The 26,120-nt window shown below is 42.0% G+C and overlaps 1 protein-coding gene across 1 annotated transcript in view; it reads left to right on the forward strand.

The window, feature by feature from the left end:
* The window catches only part of LOC139413700 (receptor-type tyrosine-protein phosphatase gamma-like), a 222,020-nt gene that overhangs the window by 11,981 nt on the left and 183,919 nt on the right, over positions 1-26,120 (forward strand). Inside the window, exon 2 of the mRNA XM_071161382.1 lies at positions 20,354-20,464. Within this exon, the coding sequence (XP_071017483.1) occupies positions 20,354-20,464 (111 nt within the window). The remainder of the gene's footprint in view (positions 1-20,353; positions 20,465-26,120) is intronic.

Below are 26,120 nucleotides of genomic sequence, written 5' to 3' on the forward strand. Positions count from 1 at the left end.
TTCCCATCACACTGTTAGAGGAGCTATTGGCCTGATAGTGGACGTCTGTTGTTGACAGGATTAGTCCCCAGTCATGTGACACGTGTGTTTATCACAGCAGAGACAACCTCTCCCCTCCCCAGCCAGATGACTACCTAGCTAGGGGATTCTAGACACACACACACACACAAACATCAGTGTAGAAAGCTATGGGCAGTTAAAACACAGTGGTGGTTCATTGAGGTGTATTGAATGGGTCTCTTTCTATGTCATTGGTCATGAGTTGCCTTTGACAGTGCTACTGCTCTTGTAGAAATGAAGGCTGTCACCTCTCCTGTGTCGAGATATAATCATCAATTCTGCGCACTGAGATCTCTGTCACTTTGGCTGTTCTCTTCAGGCCAGCCCACCTATGGCATGGTCAGACCTTTTAATCTGGAACACCAGTAGGATCCAGAGCTCTCATCCCTCTGATTTGTTATAATCAACTAACTGAGCCATTCACCTGAATCAGAGAGGTGCAGGGGGCTGCCTTAATCAACGTCATCGGCGCCAGGGGAGCAGTTGTTATGGGTTAACTGCCTTGCTCAAGGGCAGAATGGCAGATGTTTCCACCTTGCCGGCTCGAGAGTCAACCAGTGACCTTTCGGTTACTGCCCAACACTCTTAACCGCTAAGCTACCTGCCGCCCCATATGTAGTAGGTAAAAGAGTATGTAAAGATGGCTGGTAACAAAATATCATTACATTTCCGTTCTTGAGTAGTGCCACTGTTCAGCAAAACAGTAATATGACGAGGCAGAAATATACAGTAATATGACGAGGCAGAAATATACAGTAATATGACGAGGCAGAAATATACCGTAATATGACGAGGCAGAAATATACAGTAATATGACGAGGCAGAAATATACAGTAATATGACGAGGCAGAAATATACAGTAATATGACGAGGCAGAAATATATACTTCCTGTAACGTTCACCATGTAATATTCACGATATTCAACATAAGAGTTTAAGAAAAGGTTACTTTCGGTCAAGTCTTAAAGCAACCTTTTTCTTCTCCCAGTCACTGTGGCAAGTAGATAAAAACATCTACCAGCTACTCAGATTGTTTACCACCCAAAATATGTTTTGCATTAATTACATCACAAAACATAAAATTAAGTGAATGATTATGCTTAGTAATGTTTTTAAAACAAGGAATGTATTACTTGTAAGATGGAATGTGGTACATTTCTGAATTAAATGTAATATCTTGTGACCTGTGTCTAACCAAAATATCAGATGAGACAAAAAAATGTCAACTCCACCATTTAAGGTGAAAGTGGTAATGGGGCCGGGCCACTCAAGTCTTCATGTGTTCCTGTGAGAATCTAAATAGTAGAGGCCGAAAACATATGTTTTCTTCGCTAGCAGTGGAAGCAAATTCAAACTTTGAAAAATAACCTAACTTGTAAACAAAACATAATAAATATCCAAGAAACACATAGATAAAGTATCACTTTAGTAGTTAGGCCAACTTTTATGCCTGTGCGCATTGCTTTTAAAAATGAATCTTTCAGCACTTCATTGACAGTGCACACAGCCCCCCCAGCCAGGCAGTGCTGCTGTGCGAGGTGGGATACCTATAACGTTAGGATTTCTATTTCTTTGTGCGTTACCAGATATGAAACAAAATGTCAGAAATACTTTGAAAACAACCACTGCAGCATTTATTTTTCTACGAATCACTACTCACGTGCCCATTCTTGACTCTTTATCATGTTTATGAAATGCTCGCACTGTAGAGCCCTGAGTGTGACCACCTGCCAACAGGGCTGGTGAATTAAACATTCTTACCTGCCAATGCCAAAATCTACCCACATTTGGCGGTTGATCTAGGCCCTGGTTTCAGTGTATCCTTTTCTCCCTGATTTGTTTGATGTTTTTGGTTGATGAGAGCAGAATATTGACAAGGGAAGAAGTTCACACAGTATGTTGGATCCTTGCTAGATATTGCTGCACTGTTGGAGCTAGAAACATTTTGTTGCACCTGCAAATACCTAACGTAGCAGGTGTAAAATAAACGCCTGAAACTAGATCCCCTACATACTGGTCTGAAACTAGATCCCCTACATACTGGTCTGAAACTATAACCCCTACATACTGGTCTGAAACTAGATCCCCTACATACTGGTCTTAAACTAGATCCCCCTACATACTGGTCTGAAACTATAACCCCTACATACTGGTCTGAAACTAGATCCCCCTACATACTGTTCTGAAACTAGATCCCCCTACATACTGGTCTGAAACTAGATCCCCTACATACTGGTCTGAAACTAGATCCCCTACATACTGGTCTGAAACTATAACCCCTACATACTGGTCTGAAACTAGATCCCCTACATACTGGTCTTAAACTAGATCCCCCTACATACTGGTCTGAAACTATAACCCCTACATACTGGTCTGAAACTAGATCCCCCTACATACTGTTCTGAAACTAGATCCCCCTACATACTGGTCTGAAACTAGATCCCCCTACATACTGGTCTGAAACTAGATCCCCCTACATACTGGTCTGAAACTAGATCCCCCTACATACTGGTCTGAAACTAGATCCCCCTACATACTGGTCTGAAACTAGATCCCCTACATACTGGTCTGAAACTAGATCCCCCTACATACTGGTCTTCACAAGAAGAAAAAATACTGTCGGGGAAGGTTCTCTTCTGCACTGTTCAACTAATCCAGTAAATGTGGAGGAGTTAAGATGGAGTGTTGCCTTGTTAACTTCCAAAAGCTGGAAGTCGCGTCACATGTTCTCTTTCCATTTCCCCTGACAAACGGAACATAGGATTGTTGGGACTCTGCACCGCAGGTGTAAGCTCTGCAATCTACAAAACTGTGTACGTGACCATAAACGTTGATTTGATTTGAATGCACAAAGATGAAAGGACGGTACTTACTGTCACTCCCAGCGTACTGAAATAAATGCATTACTCGTTGTGAAGAGGAACTCGAATGTTCTTTCTTTCAGAACATAATGGCTCCTTCCCTTTACACAACATGCGTCATACAAAGTGCATTCAGTGGAACGTTCAATTTACGCTTGTATCAGCTGGAGTGGTTAGTGCACACTGTAGGCCTACAGTAACTGCCTGCTGTACAGAGCCATCAGTTGAATCCCTCTTCATGGTTCTCTTCATCGTGGCCATAAGCCCAGTCATGCAGTATCAATTCTCCACTAACATCAAAGGCCAGCTAAATAGGAAGGGAGGAGGGCTGCAGGGCAGGCAGGCATAGTGTAGAGATATAGACTGACTGTGTCACAAATGGCATCCTATTCCCTATATAGTGCACTACTTTTGACCAGTGCTCATAGGGATCTGGTCAAAAAGAGTGCACTATGTATAGAACTGGACTCCTCTACTATTTTGGTATTGTATTATAGTATTTATAGCTATAATTGTAATGTAGTAATTTGGCCAGTTGGCAGCCAGGCTAAATACCTCATCAGCAGCGGCAGTGGAAAAAGAGAGGCTGCACTTGAGGAAAACTTTTCTTAAATATATTCAATTAGCTTTTTAAGAACCACATAATTTGATGTTACTGAAAGGTCAAATTGGCTAGATGGTGCTACAGGTTGCTAAAGGAATAGTTTATAATGAGGAAAGAAAAACCTGTAATTGACCAGATTCACATTTGGTATAGTGGAATGCCTTAAACGTTGCAATGATAATGGAGAATGAACATGTCATTGGCAAACACAAGGGCCTGTTTTGGGTGTTATTGACTTTCCTTGTTTGTGGGCAGATGCCTACAGTATTTACAGTTTTCATCATTAATGTCAGTCGTCCAGGTTAATCACAGACTGCAGGCGTCAAGAACATCTCAATGATGTGCTGTGGATGTGTGATATTATTCACAATAGGCTAGTCGCTACAGTAGAATTGTTTTCTAAATCAATAGCTGTACAATTCATACAGGGAGTCATAACTCCTGACAACGGCCCGAGAAATGACCTGGAAAGCACCCAGCACTTTAGCACTGTAATTGCCACACGTTGACAGCATCACTTTACTCCCAATATATTCACTGTGACAGTATTTGTTGCTGTGTACTGTATGTATGCCCAGGAGCATGGACTGTATCCTCTACTGTTTGATGATGATAGGGGACACAGAACAGGCCAGGGAGTATACTGTACAGTACAGTACAGTGAAGCCCAGGAGAGTTCAGTACTGTAGAGTAGACTCCAGTAGAATCCAGTACAGTCCAGTAGAGACCTGTAGAGTTCACTAGTAGAGAGACTGTTGAATGATTCTGGGCGGGTCGCACATTTGCTGACTTAAGACACTAGTTTAGGATTTGAATATTTTATCCACAGTACATATAGCGCCGGGCGGGCTGAACTGCTTGTTTTGAATGGAAGCAGGGAGATGTGTGTGAGCTGTCATTACCCCCCCCCCTGTGTCTAATCTGGTTAATGGCTTTCACCAAAGCCCCCGATACACTTAATCACAGAGCTGAGCACAGCACACCATTAAAGCTACAGTTTGGTATTTGTTCAAAGGTAATTTTAATCAGTGAGCAAAACAAACAGGCTTTTTACCTGTGGCTGAATGAATCCACTGGGTGGACCAACGGCTGATGCATATCGTTAGTTAGTTAGATGACTGCAAGTCGAGACATGGGGTCCTTAATGTTAGACCACTAACAGTAGATACGCAGTGCATATTTAAACAAGTCTGTTCTGTTTTTAGAGCACACATTGAAGTGTGTAGTTTAAAAATAACTTTGTTCAACATTGACTTCTCCTCAGGGTCATTCCATGTAATTTCAGCAGCCATGACACCCACCATCTCAGATTGTTCTGAAATGATTTCTGTAGTTACAAACAGATAATATTAGCATTGGTGCAACTTTATTTTCTTGACATATAATTTGACCTCTTAGATATTAAGCTAAATGATTGCAATGAAATTGGCCATTTTAAATTATAGGATTCAAATCCTCTTTCTTTTGCTTTTTGAGGTGGAACGACTCCTCAGGAAGTCTTACAGTGGGGCTTGACAAAAGAGGTCAAGTCTTTCCTCAGTCACACAATAGAATACTGGGTCATCAACGGTACCATTATGAGTACAGAGGAAATGCCAGGATGTTAGGGTTTATCCCACCACACCGTGTGGCGAGGGGAAAATGAGCTTGCTGGAGACTACATGATTTACATGACCCAATTGGGTCTAATTGTCAGAGAGATTTAGTTTCAGAGTAGTAAATCTGGTCATTGTTTACAAAAAGTGATCTCAGTAAAGGTATTCTGTAAACAATTGTCCTGACAGTGGAACTAATCTAAGATTCTCTGAGGAACAACAAAGCTGCTGCTTTGCCCTAGTGATATTTGACCGGTCAAGTCACTACTGACCAGGAGTTCTTCCCTAGTGGAGATCAACCTTACTAGGGATTGGTCAGGTAGCAGATGTCCAGGTCAGGGATTGGTCAGACGCCCAGCTCAGCTCATGTCAGCTCGGTGTGTTGTTGAGATGAAGATGTAACACTGATCTGAGTGGTTGACTAGCTTACCAAGCTTCTTTTCTCTTGAAGCTTGATCTTGCACAAATGAAAGATGATGGATCTCAAGAAGGGTTAACAGTATCTATAACGGCATGTAACGTAATATAATAAATGCTATGAGTGTGACCAAGACTGTGTTTATTTACAGCATTGTACCTGTTTCCATTGAGGTTGGTTGTAAGAGCCGTTTAGTGTTTGTTTGACTATTAATTAGTTGTGGTTTATGTATAAGTCTTGGGGCTGTGTTCCCATCACCACATCGTTGGCTGATTTTAGCAATCTCGTTTTTTCCTGGCAGGCCTATGGGTGGTATAGTTCTGAGGGTCAACACAAACACCGTCTCCAGCTGGAGATGGAGAGGAAGAGCCTGAGGAATTAGAAAAAGCACACACACTTATTTTGGCATCTCGTTCTCTTCTCTCCCGCTCCCCTCAACTCACTCACTGTTCTTCGTACCGTGTTCTCACCTTTCGGCTCAGTGAGTTTTTGTCTGTGGAAATGCATGGGATTTAACATGGTGGCCTTTCCTCTTATAAACACTTACTTAAGTAGAGTAAACACAAGCGGAGAGTTTCTAACCATGCAAAAAAATATAGACCGGGAACATTGTCATGTAAACATGTGCTAGCTGGATGTGATGTGCTGTAACAGTCGGTGGGTGAGTTGTTCACAGCACAGTGGGCATTCTTCATTGGAGACAAACTGGGATAGCAGCTAGGCTCGCCACACAGACATCAGCTGCCAGCCGGACTGGGTCTACTGCACATCTGTTCTCCACATGGTGCCCAGGAATTCCACAAGAGCAGTCTCTCACAGTCTGATGCTTTCACTAAACATCTAGCAATGTTCTCATCGAGTGCAGTCCCTGTGGAGAGGAAGCTACATATGTCTCTGGTTGGTAGGCGTATATGTATGTTTGGATTTAAGTCAGTTTTTAAGTCAGGAGAGTCCATTAGACTTGATACACAATAACTAGGCCTGATTTCCATCATGGTAACACTTTATTTGAACACAAGCTAACGTTTACGTACAGAACATTGGGAATGCTATACAACAAAACTTTATTTTAAAGGTTTTGCTTTTGGGAGAGGTTTTGCTTTTGCTTCTTCCTCTGTTTGGCTCATAGAATCTGCAATTTAATGAAGAAATGACATCATAGCTGAAGATGCTGCTCTCAACTGGATCATCATGGTAGAAGGTTAGAAGTGTCCAACAGAACTACAGACAACCACCAAACCTCTTAGAAGCTTAAAAGCTTGGAATGAAGGAACAGTGCCTCTGGGTGTACATACAACAATGACTTTCGCCCATGTACAGTATATGACTGTTTAAAACATTGTAGTGGGTGGGAAAGACTTTGACATGATGTGGCTTGCTATACTATAGCTGGAAGGATTCAAAGCCACTACTGGATTATTCAGACAGCAGATTGATGTGATTCTAGCTAAAATGGAAGAGAGTTGGATGTGGTTATGTGAACATGAAGGGTTGAGAAGCAGATACAATGGCGCTGCGGACACAAACTCAAAATGAACTTTCCTTTGACCTTGTTGTTTTCTAATAGTATTTGGGGCAGCCAGAAGAGGACTGGCCACCCCACATAGCCTGTTTCCTCTCTAGGTTTCTTCCTAGGTTTTGGCCTTTTCTAGGGAGTTTTTCCTAGCTACACCTGCATTGCTTGCTGTTTGGGGTTTTAGGCTGGGTTTCTGTCCAGCACTTTGAGATATCAGCTGATGTACGAAGGGCTATATAAATAAATTTGATTTGATGATTTTAATTGTAAACAGTATTACAATGAAAATGTAGGACATCAACTAAATATAAACCAGCAGATTTTTGACATGTCCCCATAATACACTCTGTAGTCCACTACTCCACTACTGTTGCAAGCCAGTGTACTGTAACTAAAGCAGATTATTATGCCAGTTTTTCCCATGCAGATTCAAACGGAGAGAACAGAGGTCAACTCAGTCTGTTGTATTATTTACTGTAGGATCACATGATCTCTGCCGCCTTTGCAGGGCGCATCCCAATTGGCACCCGATGCCCTTTATAGGTCACCACTTTAGCGCATTCTACAGTACCAGTCAAAAGTTTGGACACACCTACTAATTAAACGTTTTTTTCTTTATTTTTTTTACGGATTTCTACATTGAAGAATAATAGTGAAGAGGCTGTGGAATCATGTAGTAGTGTTAAACAAATGAAAATATATTTTATATTCTAGATTCTTCAACGTTTGCCTTGAAGACAGCTTTGCACGCTCTTGGCATTCTCTCAACCAGCTTCACCTAGGATACTTTTTCAACATTCTTGAAGGAGTACCCACTTGTTGGCTGCTTTTCCTTCATGCTGCGGTCCAAATCATCCCAAACCATCTCTATTGGGTTGAGGTCAAGTGATTGTGGAAGCCAGATCATCTGATGCAGCACTCCATCACTCTCCTTCTTGGTCAAATAGCCCTTACACAGCCTGGAGGTGTGTTGGGTCAATGTCCTGTTGAAAAACACATTTTAATTTGATTTAACTAGGCAAGTCAGTTAAGAACAAATTCTTATTTTCAATGACGGACTAGGAACAGTTCAGGAGCAGAACGACAGCTCGGGGGTTTGAACTTGCAACCTTCCGGTTACTAGTCCAACGCTCTAACCACTAGGCTACCCTGCCGCCCCAAAATGACAGTCCCACTAAGCGCAAACCAGATGGGTTGGTGTATCGCTGCAGAATACTGTGGTAGCCATGCTGGTTAAGTGTGCCTTGAATTCTAAATAAATTAACAACAATGTCACCAGTAAAGCACCATCACACCTCCTCCATGCTTCACGGTGGGAACCACACATGCAGAGATCATCTGTTCACCTACGCTGCGTCTCACAAAGACAAAGTGGTTAGAACCAAAAATCTCAAATTTGGACACATCAGACCAAAGAACAGATTTCCACTGGTCTAATGTCAATTGATCATGTTTCTTGGCCCAAGCAAGTCTCTTCTTCTTATTGTTGTCCTTTAGTAGTGGTTTCTTTGCAGCAATTTGACCATGAAGGCCTGATTCATGCAGCCTCTGAACAGTTGATGTTGAGATGTGTCTGTTACTTGAACTCTGTGAAGCATTTATTTGGGCTGCAATTACGGAGGCTGGTAACTCAAATGAACTTATGCTCTGCAGCAGAGGTAACTCTGGGTCCTCCTTTCCTGTGGCGGTCCTCATGACAGCCAGTTTTAGCATAGCGCTTGATGGTTTTTGTGACTGCACTTGATGAAACTTTCAACGTTTTCCTGGATTGACTGACTTGTCTTAAAGTAATGATGGGCTGTCGTTTCTCTTTGCTTATTTGAGCTGTTGTTGCCATAATATGGACTTTTACCAAATAGGGCTATCTTTTGTATACCACCCCTACCTTGTCACAGCAGAACTGATTGGCTGAAACGCATTAAGAAGGAAAGAAATTCCATAAATTAACTTTTAACAAGGCACACCTTTTAATTGGTTGAGAGAATGCCAAGTGTGTGCAAAGCTGTCATCAAGGCAAAGGGTGGCTACTTTGAAGAATGAGTCAGTGTGTGCCCTAACTTTTGACTGGTACTGTATTGGGAAGTGGTTCCCAAGTCCAGTCCCCGAGTACTCCCTACACAGCACACATTTTTGTTGTAGCCCCAGACAAAATCACCTGATTCCACTTGTCAAGGGCTTGATGATTATTTGACATGTAGAATCAGTTGTGCTTGCCCGGGGCCACACCAACAATATGTACTATTGGGAGTACTGGAGTTGAGAAACACTGATATAGGGAATAGGGTGCCATTTGGGACACAACCTTGCAGTCATGCCCTCAGGATCTCCCTGCAAGGCTAAATAATCCCTGCCAGGGTAGAAAGTGCTTACTCACAGCAGGCACCATGCTGAACGTTTTGTAGAGATGTATTCCTGGGCGGGCTAAGTATTTTATACTGTATTTGTACTGTATTCCTGACAATTTATCTTCCTGGTCCTGAGTGTTGTGAATGCCCTCATTGGAGTGGAGAGCAGAGCTTGCTTTTTAACACTGTCACTGTGTGAATGTCTTTGTTGATATTTATCAATTTATCCATTTTTGAGCTGGGGTGAGTTAATTAATCCAGGGGATGAGCATGTTCATCATACCCCTCAGGTCCATGCCAGGCTATACCTGGTAACCATGCTCATGGTTAAGAGAGCATGGCCTTTTATGAATAATAATGAAGGTGTAGTGGTCCTGTGGTGGCTTTACTGAGGTATTTCTTCTCTTCTCCAGGGTAACACTGCTTGTTTTGAACACTGTGTGAGGTCTACAGGGAGAACTGTGTGGAGCTGGAAATAGAAAGGGCTAGTTGGATATATGGTTCAGGGGAAAAGGAGGAAAATAATGAGTGTGTGTGAGAGATGCTCTTTGGTTAAGGAGTTGTTTTGTCTGTTTTCCAGTCTACTGTATAAATCCTGCATACTAGTATTTAATGGTATTTAACTAGTATTTAATGGACTGGTGCCCACCAGACGAAAGTTTGTACTCGAAGGATTCTCATTTAATCAAGTGCATTATAATGTCTTGGAAACATGATGACATTTCAAATGAAGGTAAATAATTAGTATGGAAACCCTTTGTCATCATTGTAATGTCATCAGATTGACTTTAGATGCAGTATAACTTTAGCTAGGTAGCTAAGATTGAGGTGAGAGCACTGGATTTTAGCTAGCCAAAGTAAGGATTGCTTGCTATTTTTTACAACATTTGCTAGCTAATGTCAACATTGCCTTTCTCGAAAGTAAATTTGACGACATCCGTTGTCGTCAAATTTGTTTCCTAATATATTTGCCTAATTTTGTAATGTCATGGTATTTCCAAGCCGCTAAGTAATTCAGACAAAACAATCATTAGCCCCCTTTTTAACCTCTCTGGGATATGTGGGATGGTAGCGTCCCACCTGGCCAAAAGCCAGTGAAAATGCAGAGCGCCAAATTCAAACAAATTACTATATAAATCTAACTTTCATGAAATCACACATGCAAGGTGGCAAATTAAAGCTACACTTGTTGTGAATCCAGCCAACATGTCAGATTTCAAAAAGGATTTTCGGCAAAAGCAAACAATGCTATTATCTGAGGATAGCACCTCCGTAAACAAAGAGAGAGAAGCATATTTCAACCTTGCAGGCGCGACACAAAACACAGAAATAAAAATATAATTCATGCCTTTCCTTTGTCAAACTTCTTTTGTTGGCACTCCAATATGTCCCATAAACATCACAAATTGTCCTTTTGTTTGATTAATTCCGTCTATATATATCAAACATGTCCATTTATTTGGCGCGTTTGATCCAGAAAAACACCGGTTCCAACTTGCGCAACTTGACTACAAAATATCTCAAAAGTTACCTGTAAACTTTGCTAAAACATTTCAAGCTACTTTTGTAATACAACTTTAGGTATTTTTTTACGTAAATAATCGATAAAATTGAAGAAGGGATGATCTGTGTTCAATACAGAAGGAAAACAAACTGTAGCTAGCTTTCTGGTCACGAGCCTCTATCTAACAGTACACTTCAAGTTACCCTCGTGCAAGATGGCCGTACTTCTTCATCACACAAAGGAAAAACCTCAACGAATTTCTAAAGACCGTTGACATCCAGTGGAAGCGATAGGAACTGCAAGAAGGTCCCTTTAGAAATCTGGATTCACAATGAAAATCCATTGATAAGAGAGTGACCTGGAAAAAAAAATAATCTGAATGGTTTGTCCTCTGGCTTTCGCCTGCTAAATAAGTTATGTTATACTCAGACATGATTCAAACAGTTTTCGAAACTTCAGAGTGTTTTCTATCCAAATATACTAATAATATGCATATCTTATCTTCTGGGGATGAGTAGCAGGCAGTTGAATTTGGGCATGCATTTAATCCGGACGTGAAAATACTGACCGGGCACCACTCGACCTTCAGGAGTCACTCGACCTTCAGGAGTCACTAAGGCTGACACCTTGACCAGACAGCCTTGTGCTGTGTTGATTTTTGTCTATTCACACCAGACGTGATCATGGCACACAGGTTAAAATACCAAAACCAATTGGGAATCAATGATATTAATTTGGGTGCATGTTAAAGTACACATGAAACATTCATGGACATTTAGCTAGCTAACTGGGTAAATCCATTTGAATTCAATCACTTTTTGACAGCCTCCATTTTGATTGAAACAAAACTTTCTGTACTTGTTTGTCCATACACCAGAAGTTTAGTGAACCGTACTGAGTTCACAAAAATTGGCTGAAAGGGACCAAGTGTGATCTTCCATGCACCCACGTTGGTTTTTATGAACCAAGTTCCATTTTAGTATTTGTCAACTCAGATGCTTGTAACTAGGGCTAGGAATTGCCAAGGACCTCACGATATATGATATTATCACGATACTTAGGTGCCGATGCGATCTGTATTGCGATTCACACGATTCCAAACATATTGTTCACTCTGTTTGCTGCAGAGAAACGTGAGAGAGCATAAGAAAACGAGTTTTGATAAATCAGGGAAGTAAAAGTGCTGAAAACATGTTGGCTAACTATTTAAAAATAATATGAAAGATAAGTTGTATGATGAAAAATACCGTAGCTTGTGCGCAGGTACAGTCGACTATCGTTAGCTAATTCTACCAACAGTAGCAAAAAAACTAACGCATACAGTGCATTCGGTAGGTATTCAGACCCCTTGACTTTTTCCACATATTGTTACGGTACAGCCTTATTCTAAAATTGATACAATTATAAATTTTTTCACATCACTCTACACAAAATACCCCATAATGGCAAAGCGAAAACAGGTAGTTCATTTTTTTTGCTAATTTATTAAGAATAAAAAACAACTTATTTAAATATTCAGACCCTTTGCTTCGAGACTCAAAATTGAGCTCAGGTGCGTCCTGTTTCCATAGATCATCCTTGCAATTATTCTACAACTTGATTGGAGTCCACCTGTGGAAATTTCAGTTGATTGGACATGATTTGGAAAGGCACACAAAAGCTGTCTATATAAGGTCCCACAGTTGACAGTGCATGTCAGAGCAAAAACCGAGCCATGAGGTCGAAGGAATTGTTCGTAGAGCTCCATGACAGTTTTGTGTTGAGGCACAGATCAGGGGAAGGGTACTAAAACATGTATGCAGCATTGAAGTTCACAAAGAACACAGTGACCACCATCATTCTTCAATGACAAAAGTTTGGAACCACCAGTACTTTTCCTAGATCTGGCCTTGCGGCCAAACTTAGCAATTGAGGTAGAAGGGCCTTGGTCAGGGAGGTGACCAAGAATTCGATGGTCACTCTGACAGAGCTCCAGAGTTCTTCTATGGAGATGGGAGAACTTTCCAGAAGGACAACCATTACTGCAGCACTCCATCAATCAGGCCTTTATTGTAGAGTGGCCAGACAGAAGCAACTCCTCAGTAAAAGGCACTTGACAGCCCAATTGGAGTTTGCCAAAAGGCACCTAAAGACTTTCAGACCATGAGAAAAAAAGGTTTTTGGTCTGATGAAACCAATATTGAACCTGAATACCAAGCGTCACGCCTGGAGGAAACCTTGCACCATCCCTATGGTGAAGCATGGTGGTGGCAGCATCATGCTGTGGGAATTTTTTTCAGCGGCAGTTACTGAGAGACTAGTCAGGATTAAGGGAAAGATGAACGGAGCAAAGTAAAGAGAGATCCTTGATGAAAACCCGATCCAGAGCGTGCAATACCTCAGACTGGGGCGAAGGATCACCTTTCAACAGGACAACGACACTAAGCACACAGCCAAGACAACACAGGGGTGGCTTCGGGACAAGTCTCTATATGTCCTAGAGTGGCCCAGCCAGAGCCTGGACTTGAAACCAATTGAACCTCTCTCTCTCAACCTGAAAATAGCTGTGCAGCAATACTCCGCATCCAACCTGACTGAGCTTGAGAGGATCTGCAGAGAAGAATGGGAGAATCTCCCCAAATACAGTTGTGCCAGGCTTGTAGCTTCATTCCCAAGAAGACTCAAGGCTGTAATCGCTGCCAAAGGTGCTTCAACAAAGTACTGAGTAAAGGATCCGAATATTTATGTAAATGTGATATTTCAGTATTACATTTTTTATACATTTGCAAACATTTCTAAACTTTGTCATTATGGTGTATTTTGTGTAGATTGATGAGGAAAGAACCAATTTAATCCATGTTAGAATAAGGCTGTAATGTTAAACAAATCACTTCTTTGGTTTCTTTATGATTTCATGTGTTATTTCATAGTTTTTATGTCTTCACTATTATTCTACAATGTAGAACATAGTAAATATGGAGAAAACCCCTTGAATGAGTAGGCTTCTCAACTTTTGACTGGAACTTATATATATATATTTTAAATCGTATAACTTGTACTTGTGAATAGCCTGTACTTGTGAATAACTTATACACGCTCGCTCACGCAATGCAGCCGGTCTGGTTAGTGTGTGAGACGTCTTCAAAACGTTCATAACAATGACGACTGAGTGATGGAGGTACAACCTATGAATAGGTAGATGCTGTTTCAGGTGTGTAAAGATGTATTGCAGTAGCATGCTCTACCATCCTTTCCCAGGCCTATAAACCTAAGCCCTGTGTGTGTCAGGTTGTGTTGAGGTAGGTGTATTATGGTTCAGGGTCTATGAGTGCTCTAACCAGGCTTCCCCAGGCCTAAGCCCTGAGCCCTGTGTTGTTGTCTGCTCTGCTCTATGGCTTCAGCTGGCTGCTTTAATCCTGGGGCCACAGGGGACTCCCTCCTGGGTGAGGAGGGAGTTTAAACTGTTGACATGGTGCTGTCTCTCTTCAGCTCTGATCTAAGACTGACTGACTGACTGACTGACTGGGAGGAACCCTACTTTTCTGCCTGTTGCCTTCAGGTAGCTACGCTGTTGCTACTTGGCCGGCGTGCCATCCTCCTACACAGACAAACCCTCACTCTCTTTCTTTACCTTTATATCTGCGATCTCTCTCTCTCTCTCTCTCTCTCTCTCTCTCTCTCTCTCTCTCTCTCTCTCTCTCTCTCTCTCTCTCTCTCTCTCTCTCTCTCTCTCTCTCTCTCTCTCTCTCTCTCTCTCTCTCTCTCTCTCTCTCTCTCTCTCTCTCTCTCTCTCTCTCTCTCTCTCTCTCCTCTCTCCTCTCTCCTCTCTCTCTCTCAATTCAATTAAAAGGGCTTTATTGGCATTGGAAACAAATGTTAACATTGCCAAAGCAAGTGAAATAGATAATAAACAAAAGTAGAATAAACAATAACAAATTAGATGTAAACATTACATTCACAAAAGTTCCAAAGGAATAGAGACATTTCAAATGTCATGTTATGGCTATATGCAGTGTTGTCACAATGTGCAAGTAGTGAAAATAAAAAAGGGCAAATAAATGAACATAAATATGGGTTGTATTTACAATGTGCTTTGTTCTTCACTGGTTGCCCTTTTCCTGTGGCAACAGGTCACAAATCTTGTTGCTGTGCTGCACACTGTGGTATTTCACACAATAGATATGGGAGTTTATCAAAATGGATTTGTTTTTCGAATTCTTTGTAGATCTGTGTAATCTGAGGGAAATATGTGTCTGTAATATGGTCATACATTGGGCAGGAGGTTAGGAAGTGCAGCTCAGTTTCCACCTCATTTTGTGGGCAGTGTGCACATAGCCTGTCTTCTCTCGAGAGCCATGTCTGCCTACGGCGGCCTCTCTCAATAGCGAGGCTATGCGCTCTCTCTGTCTCACTCTGTGTCTCCGTCTCACTCTACCCCTCTATCTCTGTCACCCTCTTTCTATCTCTATTCATCTTGCCACACTATCAATTTAGATATAAGCTGCTGGCTCTTTCACCTCCCTTCATCACAGACAGGAGATATGTTTCAATATGGTTCAATAGAAGCCATTTTCTGACACCTGTCAGTATTTCTGAACATCAAAGAAAAGTCTGGATCACTGACATCTGTCTGTCTTACATCTCAAAAGCCAAAATTACTACATGCATACCACGTGCTTTGTATCCCTCATATGCCCATTGATGCTAACAAAACATGAGTCATTAATTGTCTTATTCATATAGCATCAATGACTTCCTCCCAGATCAGCGTTGTGGTGCTGAAGAGAGAGTGTTACCTTTTTGATCATAACAGCACAGTGCACCACCTGAAGCCAGAGAGAAGAGTCTTAATGAATCCCCCTTCTAATGATGCAACTATCAGTAAGAACTGTGCTGGGCAGAGGAGGAGGTGTGTGTGTGTGTGTGTGTGTGTGTGTGTGAACCAAGCTAAAGCTATGAGTCACTCTCAAGAGGGGGCTGTAGAATAATAAAGGAATCCCCCTCTGACTCCTAAGGCTAAAGTTACAATCCGCCCCCTACTCCCCAATGACACAATACTAGAGAGGAGTGGGTGTTCTCAATCAATAGGCATGGCTACACTTCCACAGCCCTATCCTGGGTACATACACTTCCATTTGTAGGAGGGGTGGTGGGTGGTATTATTATGGTTCTAAATGTTCTTGGCAGAAGGAAATGTTTACCAAGTTGCAGCAGGCATCTAAGATGTTTGGGTCTCTGAGTGCGTGTTGGCCTAAAATATGATCTTTGGTATCTGGTAATTGGGCTGAGGTGGGCGAGAGAGGAGCTACTGAGAACAGAGCATTAAAGGTTGCAGGGTAGGATGAGAGTATTTGATGACTGAGTCAATGTAAGATGGAGGCTCTCTAATATTGCTTACCTACACCACTACTGTAGTGTTCCGCTCAGCTGAAGGAGAGAGAAGTCGGAGACCTTTGTAAAATGCAGACACACACACACCCAGGGTAGGCTCTCAGAGAACATTGAAAATCTTTACTCTATCTATGTGGCTAGTCTTTCAAACGCAGGGATGGACAGCTCCCTGTCTCCTCTCTCTCAGTGGATAACCTGGTTCAATGAGGTACTTGGTGAGAGCATACCACCCCCCCACGTGCAAGTTCATAGCCTACGCCAGAGCCCAGTATCTCTGTTACTGGTGCACTCTAGGGGATGTGTTGGGCAACAGTGTCTCTCTCCTTCCCCCTCCTGCAGACAGCAGCTAACATACAGTACCTGATCAAAAGTTTGTGGGCACCTGCTCATTGAACATCTCATTTCAAAATCATGGGCATTAATGGAGGTGGTCCCCCCTTTGCTGCTGTAACAGCCTCCACTCTTCCACTAGATGTTGGAACATTGCTGCTCTAACAGGGCAGACATTTGACAAATTTACTTGTTGGAAAGTTGACATCCTGTGACTGTGCCACATTGAAAGTCCCTGAGCTCTTGAGTAAGGCCATTCTACAGCCAATGTTTGTCTATGGAGATTGCATGGCTTTGTGCTTGATTTTATACACCTGTCAGTAACGGGTCTTGCTGAAATGGCTGAATCCACTAATTTGAAGGTGTCCACATACTTTTTATATATTGTGTAGCTTCTCAGCCTGTAACTGGGCGTCGTGAATGGGCAGTAATCTGAAACCACCTAAACAACCTTATCAGAAAGAAAAATCATGGACTCGATTTTTCCATTTGGTTATTTCCAAATTGCAGTTTATATTTCTGTGCACAGTACAGCCTCCTCATCAATTTCCAGAATACAGTTTGTTCAGGAAATCCAGGCACTGTCTGAATGCCGTTGATGGATGGTGAGTGTGTGTGAGAGCAGCCTCGAGTATCAAAGGGCTCTGAGGGTTTTCAGATAAACTATTATTGTTGTTGTTCCACCTCCCTCTTGGATCAACCCTGATGGTGGTGATCATTACTTCTGATTAAAGTCCACACAGAGGGAAGACAGACACATACTATTGGTTAAATGATCCACACAGAGGGAAGACAGACACATACTGTAGATTAAATTATCCACACAGAGGGAAGACAGACACATACTGTAGGTTACATGATCCACACAGGAGTCAATGAGGAATAAAAAGCATTACGTTGTGTGTAGCAATGATGCCACCTGGGCTGTGGTTACTGTGTGGGCTGGTCTCGTGGGGGCAGGCAGTCTTCTCCTGCTTTTGTTGGTAAGGCTTGTGGGCCAATCAAACTATCATCTGGTTCTCCAGGTCTCTGGCTGTATACCACCAGAGCCTATTCTGTTTCTCCAGGTCTCTGGCTGTTTAACCCCCACAGCATGTTCTGTTCTGCCCTGATTGAACTCTCTCTCCATCTCACTCTCCCTCCATCACTACAAAATGGATGGCAAAGTAGGGTTATTTTATGAAAGGGTTACAGAGGAAGTACAGAGGAAGTGAAGAGTGTACATTGTTTGGTTCACCTTTGTGTCAGTGCATGATATACAATAAGTACAGTATCCTATCCGTGTTCTTTTGCACCACAAACCCCCTAAAAACCTTTGACCTCTCAGGAGTTATCCCACCCACACCCATCTACAGCTCCAGTTTTCATAGTTTTGTGGTGTTATAAAGGCTCACAGAATGGTTCCTTTCTTTCTTTGCTCTCTTCATCATTTTGGATGATTGCCCAGATTGTTCTGGCTCCTACTCAGCAGTTTGGCTTAATTGACCTGCCTGAGGCTGAGACGGCAACATCTATCCCATTCCCTAGAGTTTAACATACAAGGACCAGGAACACTTTTTTTGTATTTTATAACTTTGTATTGCAGTTAGAATTATACCTTTGTAATTGTTTTATATACTGTTGATCCCAAAACATTTTTACTTCAATGTAAATACAGAAAATATTAAATGTAATTAAGTGTACCAAAAGCCCACCAAAATCTAAGTATAGAAATGTTTTTAATTTATTATTTGTAATAAAAAAAAGTATTTTGCTCCCTTTTTCTCCCCAATTTTTCTGATCTTGTATCATCGCTGCAACTCCTCAACGGACTCGGGAGAGGTGAAAGTGGAGCCAAGTGTCCTCCGAAACATAACCCGACTAACCGCGCTACTTAACCCGGGAGCCAATCGCACCAATGTTTTGGAGGAAACACTGTTCAACTGGAGACCGGGGTCAGCCCGCAGGCCCCCCACCTTTCCACCAAGTCAGTTCGACAGATTTCTGCCCTGCTAGAGCTGCCCCGATCAACTGTAAGTGTTGTTATTGTGGAAACATAAGTGGAAACTGTTATTGTGGAAATAGAAGTGGAAACATCTAGGAGCAACGACGGCTACCCCGCGAAGTGGTGGGCCACACAAGCTCACAGAACGGGACCGCTGAAGCGCATGGCGCAAAAAAATTGTCTGTCCTTGGTTGCAACACTCACCACCCAGTTCCAAACTTCCTTTGGAAGCAACATCAGCTTGTCGGAAGCTTAATGAAATGGGTTTCCTTGGCCGAGCAGCTGCACACAAGCCTAAGATCACCAAGCGCAATGTCAAGTGTTGGCTGGAGTGGTGTAAAGCTCGCCGCCATTGGACTCTGGAGAAGTGGAAGTGCGTTCTATGGAGTGATGGATCACGCTTCACCACCTGGCAGCCTGACAGACGAGTCTGTGTTTGGCGGATGCCATGAGAACGCTACCTGCTCGAATGCATTGTGCCATTTCCAACTGTAAAGTTTGTTGATGGAGAAATAATGGTCTGGGACCGTTTTTCTATGGTTCAGGCTAGGCCAGTGAAGGGAAATCTTAACGCTACAGCATACAATGACATTCTAGATGATTCTGTGCTTCCAACTTTGTGGCAACAGTTTTGGGATGGCCCTTTCCTGTTTCAGCATGACAATGCCTCCGTGCACAAAGCGAGGTCCGTACAGAAATAGTTTGTCGAGATCGCTGTGTAAGAACCTGACTGACCCGCAAAAGCCCTGACCTCAACCCCATCGAACACCTTTGGGATGAATTGGAATGCCGACTGAGAGCCAGGCCTAATCGCCCAATATCAGTGCCTGACTTTACTAATGCTCTTATGGCAGAATGGAGGCAAGTCTCGCAGCAATGTTCCAAAATCTAGTGGAAAGCCTTCCATAAAAAGTGGAGGCTGTTATAGCAGCAAAGGGGGGACTAACTCCATATTAATGCCCATGATTTTGGAATGCCATGTTTGACGAGCATGTGTCAGCCATGTACTGTATCTCTCAGATAGATGAAAGACACTTCAAAACAAACGTCCTTCCATTTTTCAGCAAATAATTGTTTCAGATTTTTTTTTATACTTAAAAAAAAAATATCTTAAAATTCTAAATCAAATAGTAAAATTATTTTTGGTACAACCTTCTTAAAACAATTCCGTATAGTTTAGTAGTACTCCCCCAGCTTAAACAGGGCTTAGACTTTTAAGAACACCTGCTTTCTATGACAGACTGACCAGGTGAATCCAGGTGAAAGCTATGATCCCTTATTGATGTCACTTGTTAAATCCACTTCGATCAGTGAAGGAAAGGGGAAGAGAGGAGACCGGGGGAGGTTAAAGAATATTTTTTAAGTCTTGAGGCAATTGAGACATGGATTGTGTATGTGTGCCATTCAGAGGGTGAATGGGCAAGACAAAATATTTAAGTGCCTTTGAACAGGGTATAGTAGTAGTAGTATAGTAGTAGTGTGTCAAGAACTGCAATACTGCTGGGTTTTTCTCACAACAGTTTCCCGTGTGTGTCAAGAATAGTCAACCACCCAAAGGATATCAAGCCTACTTTACACAACTGTGGGAAGCATTGGAGTCAACATGGGGCATGGGGCACATCCCTGTGGAACGCTTTCAACACCTTGTAGGGTCAATGCCCCAACAAATTGAAGCTGTTCTGAGGGCAAAAGGGGTGCAACTCAATATTAGGTTTTTCTTATATATTCTTTCTGACCTCTAACCTCTGTCTCTCTATTTCCCTCAGCTCTACAGGGTGGCCAGTCGGGGCCAGTAGAAAAAGAGCATCATGGGAGCATGGGGGGCAGGGTGAGGGAGAGGAGGGCGACAGGAGGAGACTCCTACTGGGCTTATTCAGGTGAGTAATTTTTCCCTCCATAGTGGTACAGCTATGTCCCCAGGCAAGATGGATTCACTTTTTTTGCCACAGGTTCTAGCCCTAATTCCTGTCTAGGATTCTGTCTCTTGCTCTTCTCTGATCAATTAAGGAGATGGGGCAAACCTAATTGGACTGTGGCTGTAGAGACATATTACCTTACTGTAACTCTGTAATCTTCCTCTTTTGTCTTTTATTGATTTTCAACCTTTCTCCGTCCCAACTTTTCTCCCTTCTTTCCAAATCCTTCCCAATATCCTCTACACTCCTACTTTGTTTTTGTTGCTCATAATTCAACTCTTCTTTCCCTCTCTACCTCTCTCCCTTTCCTTCTTTCCCTCTTTACCTCTCTCCCTCCGAATGGTAGCTACAGGGAGTAGTTGTTGATGTGTGTTATGGATTCTGTGCTGGAGTAGGAACTAGTGTGGTCCTTGTGAGCACCATTCAGCCATACATGTGTTTCTTAAACGTACATTTTTAACTTGAGCACTGCTGGGCTTGGGGGAAAGGCTGGCGCTCTACTGCTGCAGCTGCAGAGGGGACGGTGTGTGTGAGATGGGAGCGAGCCTTACAGTCATTGGAGGGAGCAGATGGATGGAGAAAGAGAGACGCCAAGGAAACTCGGCTACAGCCAAGACTAGCTAACTTATAGTAGCCACAATGTTATTTATCATCCCATATAGCAGTGCCTGTCTTGACTGGAGTAGCCTAGAGAGGCTAGTTAGGCTAAACGAGGTCATATGCTGCACTTTCCCCCCAACCCCATTCAGTTGACACAACAGCCTACCTGTTGGTTGCCCGTTGTAGCCTACTTCTCCTCCTTTTGCAAACTTTTAATTCCATTGTGCATTAGTGAACTCTCACTCTACTTGCTACACATTAAGCCGCTTCGATTGGCAACAAAAATAAACAACAAGCTACACACATGAATGGTACTGGTCTTCTTATGGGGAGCATGGTACACGTCATAAAAACTCAATTTCAAATGTCTTGGTATATCTTTCTATGTAACAATGTCACATTAATATTTTAGTTTGTTTAGAAAAAGCCTTTTCAGTGTTAAAAGAGGCCTACATATATTTTCTCTGTTAGAAATAAATACTCAGGCAAGTATTTGAAGACTAACGTACATTCGGATATTCATATAAACGTGCACATCCCTAGCTAGAGCTAAATGAACATATTTGAAAGTACAGTCGTGTCCAGAAGAACTTTCACAAGGTCTGATGATGAGGTATATGTTGCAGGGCAGCCTTCAATAAGGTTTCAGATCTAATAGATGATTCATCATGCATACATTTACTTTGTGCCTTTTGGTTATTCACAACATGCTGTGGGTGGGTGTATGTACTGTATGTCTGTGGGTGGGTGTATGTACTGTATGTCTGTGGGTGGGTGTATGTACTGTATGTCTGTGGGTGTGTACGCTCAAGCAGTGTTTGTGTGTAGGCCTATATGTGATTCATTCACTGAATGTGCTTTTTTACAACCATTGTGCTGCTAGCCAGCTACCTCACTGTGATCCTCAAAAGCAGCGGCTTGAATTTTAATCGAAAAGCCAGAAGTAGTATCCCTGGTCCTATTCATATCCACTAACTGCGCAAATTTCCCATTAGAGGAGAACATGAACAAAGTGCTCTCGGCCATCTGAGTAGGACAAGGCTGAAGTGAGATGGAAACTAATGATATTCTGCCTCTTTGGATTGTATATTATGCTTGAAAAGTCATTCTCACTACCTCCCTCCTGCTTATTTTAGCACCGCCTGCAGTCCTATAAAAATCAGTCATATTTAAAAATATTTTAAAAAGGAAAAGATCACTAAAAAACCTTTTCCAATTCCACTTTGCCTTTGTGGAAAGAGCTATACGAATTAACTGATTTAACGGTTATATTCCCAGTGATGTTTCCTTTGGAGCATGAAGTAGGATAAAGTTATTTTTAGTACACTGCTTCTCCTCCTTAATCTCGGTTAACCCAGAACTAAAGTGTTGTGTAATTGGTCAGCTGCTCAATTAAGCTCTGGGTACATTTGAACTCGTGGGAATTTGCTGTATTGATAGGGCTAAATTGAACTGTTTCTTACAGAAGAAATATGGAAATGCATAACCATGGTAGCAATCAAAGGGAACAGTTTGAATATGGGAAAATTATTAGACTAAAGGTGAGAACCAAACACTTGATCTGACTCAAGACTGAATCCAAACATTATACTGTCAATTTAATGTGCATTTTACTTTTTACTGTACTTTTTGCCACATTTGTTGATAACGAAATCTAAAAATACTCTGGATACATTCAGTAACAGGATAAGAATATTCATGGAACATTTGGGGTAGGTGCAACAAATATAAATGACATGGGTTTCAGTGAGAGGACTAACTGTTGTCTTGAAGTGGCCACACACCTCTCCGAAGTGTGCACAGTTCCTATGTATTTCCAATGCACTTTTATGACTCAAAGAAGAGACTTCAACCATAAGGTTCTATTTTGAGCTCTCCTAGCTGTGCTGTTGAGGAACTAGAGCAAGCAAACTTGTATTTGTTTTCTTTGGAACACAGCCCTGCATCCCCGCCATCACAAAATGACTGTTGTTTACGCATTCTAAAAACAATCTTACAGTGTTAGGTTTTCATAAGGCAATTCAGAGAATCAGATCAGAATGTTGGTGCACACAGAGTAGAGACACAAGTAGGGCTGGGTGATATGGCCTAAAAATATTCTCTCAAAATAAGATTTGTTCCACAATTAAAGATAAATACACTGCATTTCAAACAGTCAGTAATAATCTAATGAATTCAGGACTTGTAAATTAAACCTATACTAAATATAAGCCTTCAACCATAAGACGGGTGGTAATAATTTTTTTTTATTTTTATTTTTTTGCAAAAATCACTGATTTGGCTTTCAAGTCTATGAAAATGACAATTTTGTTACATGCACATCCACAAATGTTTTATTTATTTAACCTTTATTTAACTAGGCTAGTCAGTTACGAACAAATTCTTAATTACAATGATGGCCTACCACGGCCAAACCCTCCCCTAACCCAGACGACGCTAGGCCAATTGTGCGCCGCCCTATGAGGTTCCCGACCACGGCCAGTTGTGGTACAGCCCTGGATCTAATCTGTAGTCTGTTGTGACGCCACTAGCACTGCGATGCAGTGCCTTAGACTGCTCTGACATTCAGTCCAACTTCTGGTAGCAGCCGTTATAGAAAATGAAATCAGCTCTCATAAACAATCTCGCAAGCACAAGCCCACTTCTAGTGAGTAGCCAGCTAATCATTATATTTAAAGTCTAGCCAACTTGGATCTATTTGCTTGCTTGTAAGGTAGAGCAGTTGAACAGGTTATGAATAGACCCTCCTGTCCATCTCCAACTGTTTGAACAACAGCCTGTTCACTTTGTTTACATGTTGAAATCAAGTAGCCTACCTGGATAAGAATATGAGAACGAGTTGCCGATTCCTTATACAAATGCATATTTTTACGGTCACTGCACATTTATTAACACAGACTACACAGCTAGCACATAACATTCAGTGCTAAAATGTTGGTAGCAGTACCAGAATGGCAGAGTTGCAAAGAAAAAGCAACATCTCAAACTGGCCAATAAAAATAAAATATTAAGATGCGCGAAAGAACACAGACACTGAACAGAGGAACTCTGCCTAGAAGGCCTGCATCCCGGAGTCGCCTCTTCACTGTTGAGACTGGTGTTTTGTGGGTACTATTTAATGAAGCTGCCAGTTTAGGACTTGTGAGACGTCCATTTCTCAAACTAGACACTCTAATGTACTTGTCCTCTTGCTCAGTTGTGCACTGGGGCCTCCCACTCCTCTTTCTATTATGGTTCGAGCCAGTTGGCGCTGTTCTGTGAAGGGAATAGTACACAGCGATGTACGAGATCTTCAGTTTCTTGGCAGTTTCTCACATGGAATAGCCTTCATTTCTCAGAACAAGAATAGACTGATGAGTTTCAGAAGAAAGTTCTTTATTTCTGGCCATTTTGAGCCTGTAATCGAACCCACAAATGCTGATGCTCCAGATACTCAACTAGTCTAAAGAAGGCCAGTTGTATTGCTTCTTTAATCAGAACAACTGTTTTCAGCTGTGCTAACATAATTGCAAAAGGGTTTTCTAATGATCAATTAGCCATTTAAAATGATAAACTTGGATTAGCTAACACAACATGCCATTGGAACACAGGAGTGATGGTTGCTGATAATGGGCCTCTGTACGCCTATGTAGATATTCCATAAAAAATCAGCCGTTTCCAGCTACAGTAGTAATACTGTAAGCACCGACGCCGGATAGAAGAAGCAGGTACAGGGAGTCAGATATTTATTCGGGAACATACATAGAACAAGACAAGAACAGCGTCAGCACACAGGTAACACGGACATATGACAGTCAATGCAGCAGTGGGGAACAGAGCTGGGGAACTGACACATATAGGGGAGGTAAACAGGTGACTGAATGAGTCCAGGTGAGTCCAATATCACTGAAGCGCGTGACGAGGGAAGGCAGGTGTGCATAAATGATGGTGGCAGCAGAGCGTAGTGCCGGGCAGCCTGGCGCCCTCGAGCGCCAGGGGGGGTAGAGCGGGAGCAGGCGTGCCACATTTACAACATTAACAATGTCTTCACTGTATTTCTGATAAATTTGATGCTATTTTAAATGGACAAAAAATTTGCTTACTTTCAAAAACAAGGATATTTCTAAGTGACCCTAAACTTTTGAACGATAGTGTACATTTAATTTATTGTATTGCATAGTATATCACCCAGCCCTTGTCTTGAGTACATTCAGATGCGTGTTCCCTGCCAAATGTCTTCACAATTCAAACAACATTAGGCTCATTCTGTTCAGAACAACCCAGCAATGGCGCCGTTTCATCTTGTTACTGTATGGGAATGATATGGGAAAGTCAAGACTAACAGTTGTTTGACTTGCTTGTATGAAATCAAAGCGTTATTTATTATAATACTCAACATCTCATCTTTCAAAATACATTGAGTCGTCTTTATTTCCAGCATTTACCTCACTCAGACAACACATTTGCAAAAGTTGCCCAGTTTGTGGGAGGCAACTTGTTGTTGCGTGCGGTGTTCATGTTCAGAACCGCTGTCATTCAAAACCAATACTTTGCTGTGAAGCGTAGACCTTGAGCTTTGACGTCATGTATAGCATGTTACTGTACAGCCACTGTGTTCCAATTTAGGTGCTTATCTGTATCCAAACCTGCTTTTGGAACTGGAACGAGGAGCTCCGCTCTCTCTTTGCAAGTTACAGGCTGAATGTCCCCTCCCCTTCTGACATTCCAAAGATGCTAAGATGATTTGTACAAATAAACAGTTAAGAAAAACCCAAACATTGGAAAGAATATGCTACATATTCCATTCAGTCCTGGCAGATTCTACGGTACCAGTTATGTTTATGTAGATCTGTCCACGAGATATTATTTTGTCCTTGATGCTGTACCTCCTGGGAGAGGAAGACCCATTGAGGTCAGAATACCTATTTTACAAGGATCACCACCCATAGATCATTGATAGTAATGTTTACGCATATTTCCATGTGTTACAGTTACTGCTGTAGTGCCAGCTCAGGGGGCAACTGTAGTTATTGTTCAC

This window comes from Oncorhynchus clarkii, chromosome 7, assembly GCF_045791955.1.
Source record: "Oncorhynchus clarkii lewisi isolate Uvic-CL-2024 chromosome 7, UVic_Ocla_1.0, whole genome shotgun sequence".
In the NCBI taxonomy this organism is placed as follows: domain Eukaryota; kingdom Metazoa; phylum Chordata; class Actinopteri; order Salmoniformes; family Salmonidae; genus Oncorhynchus; species Oncorhynchus clarkii.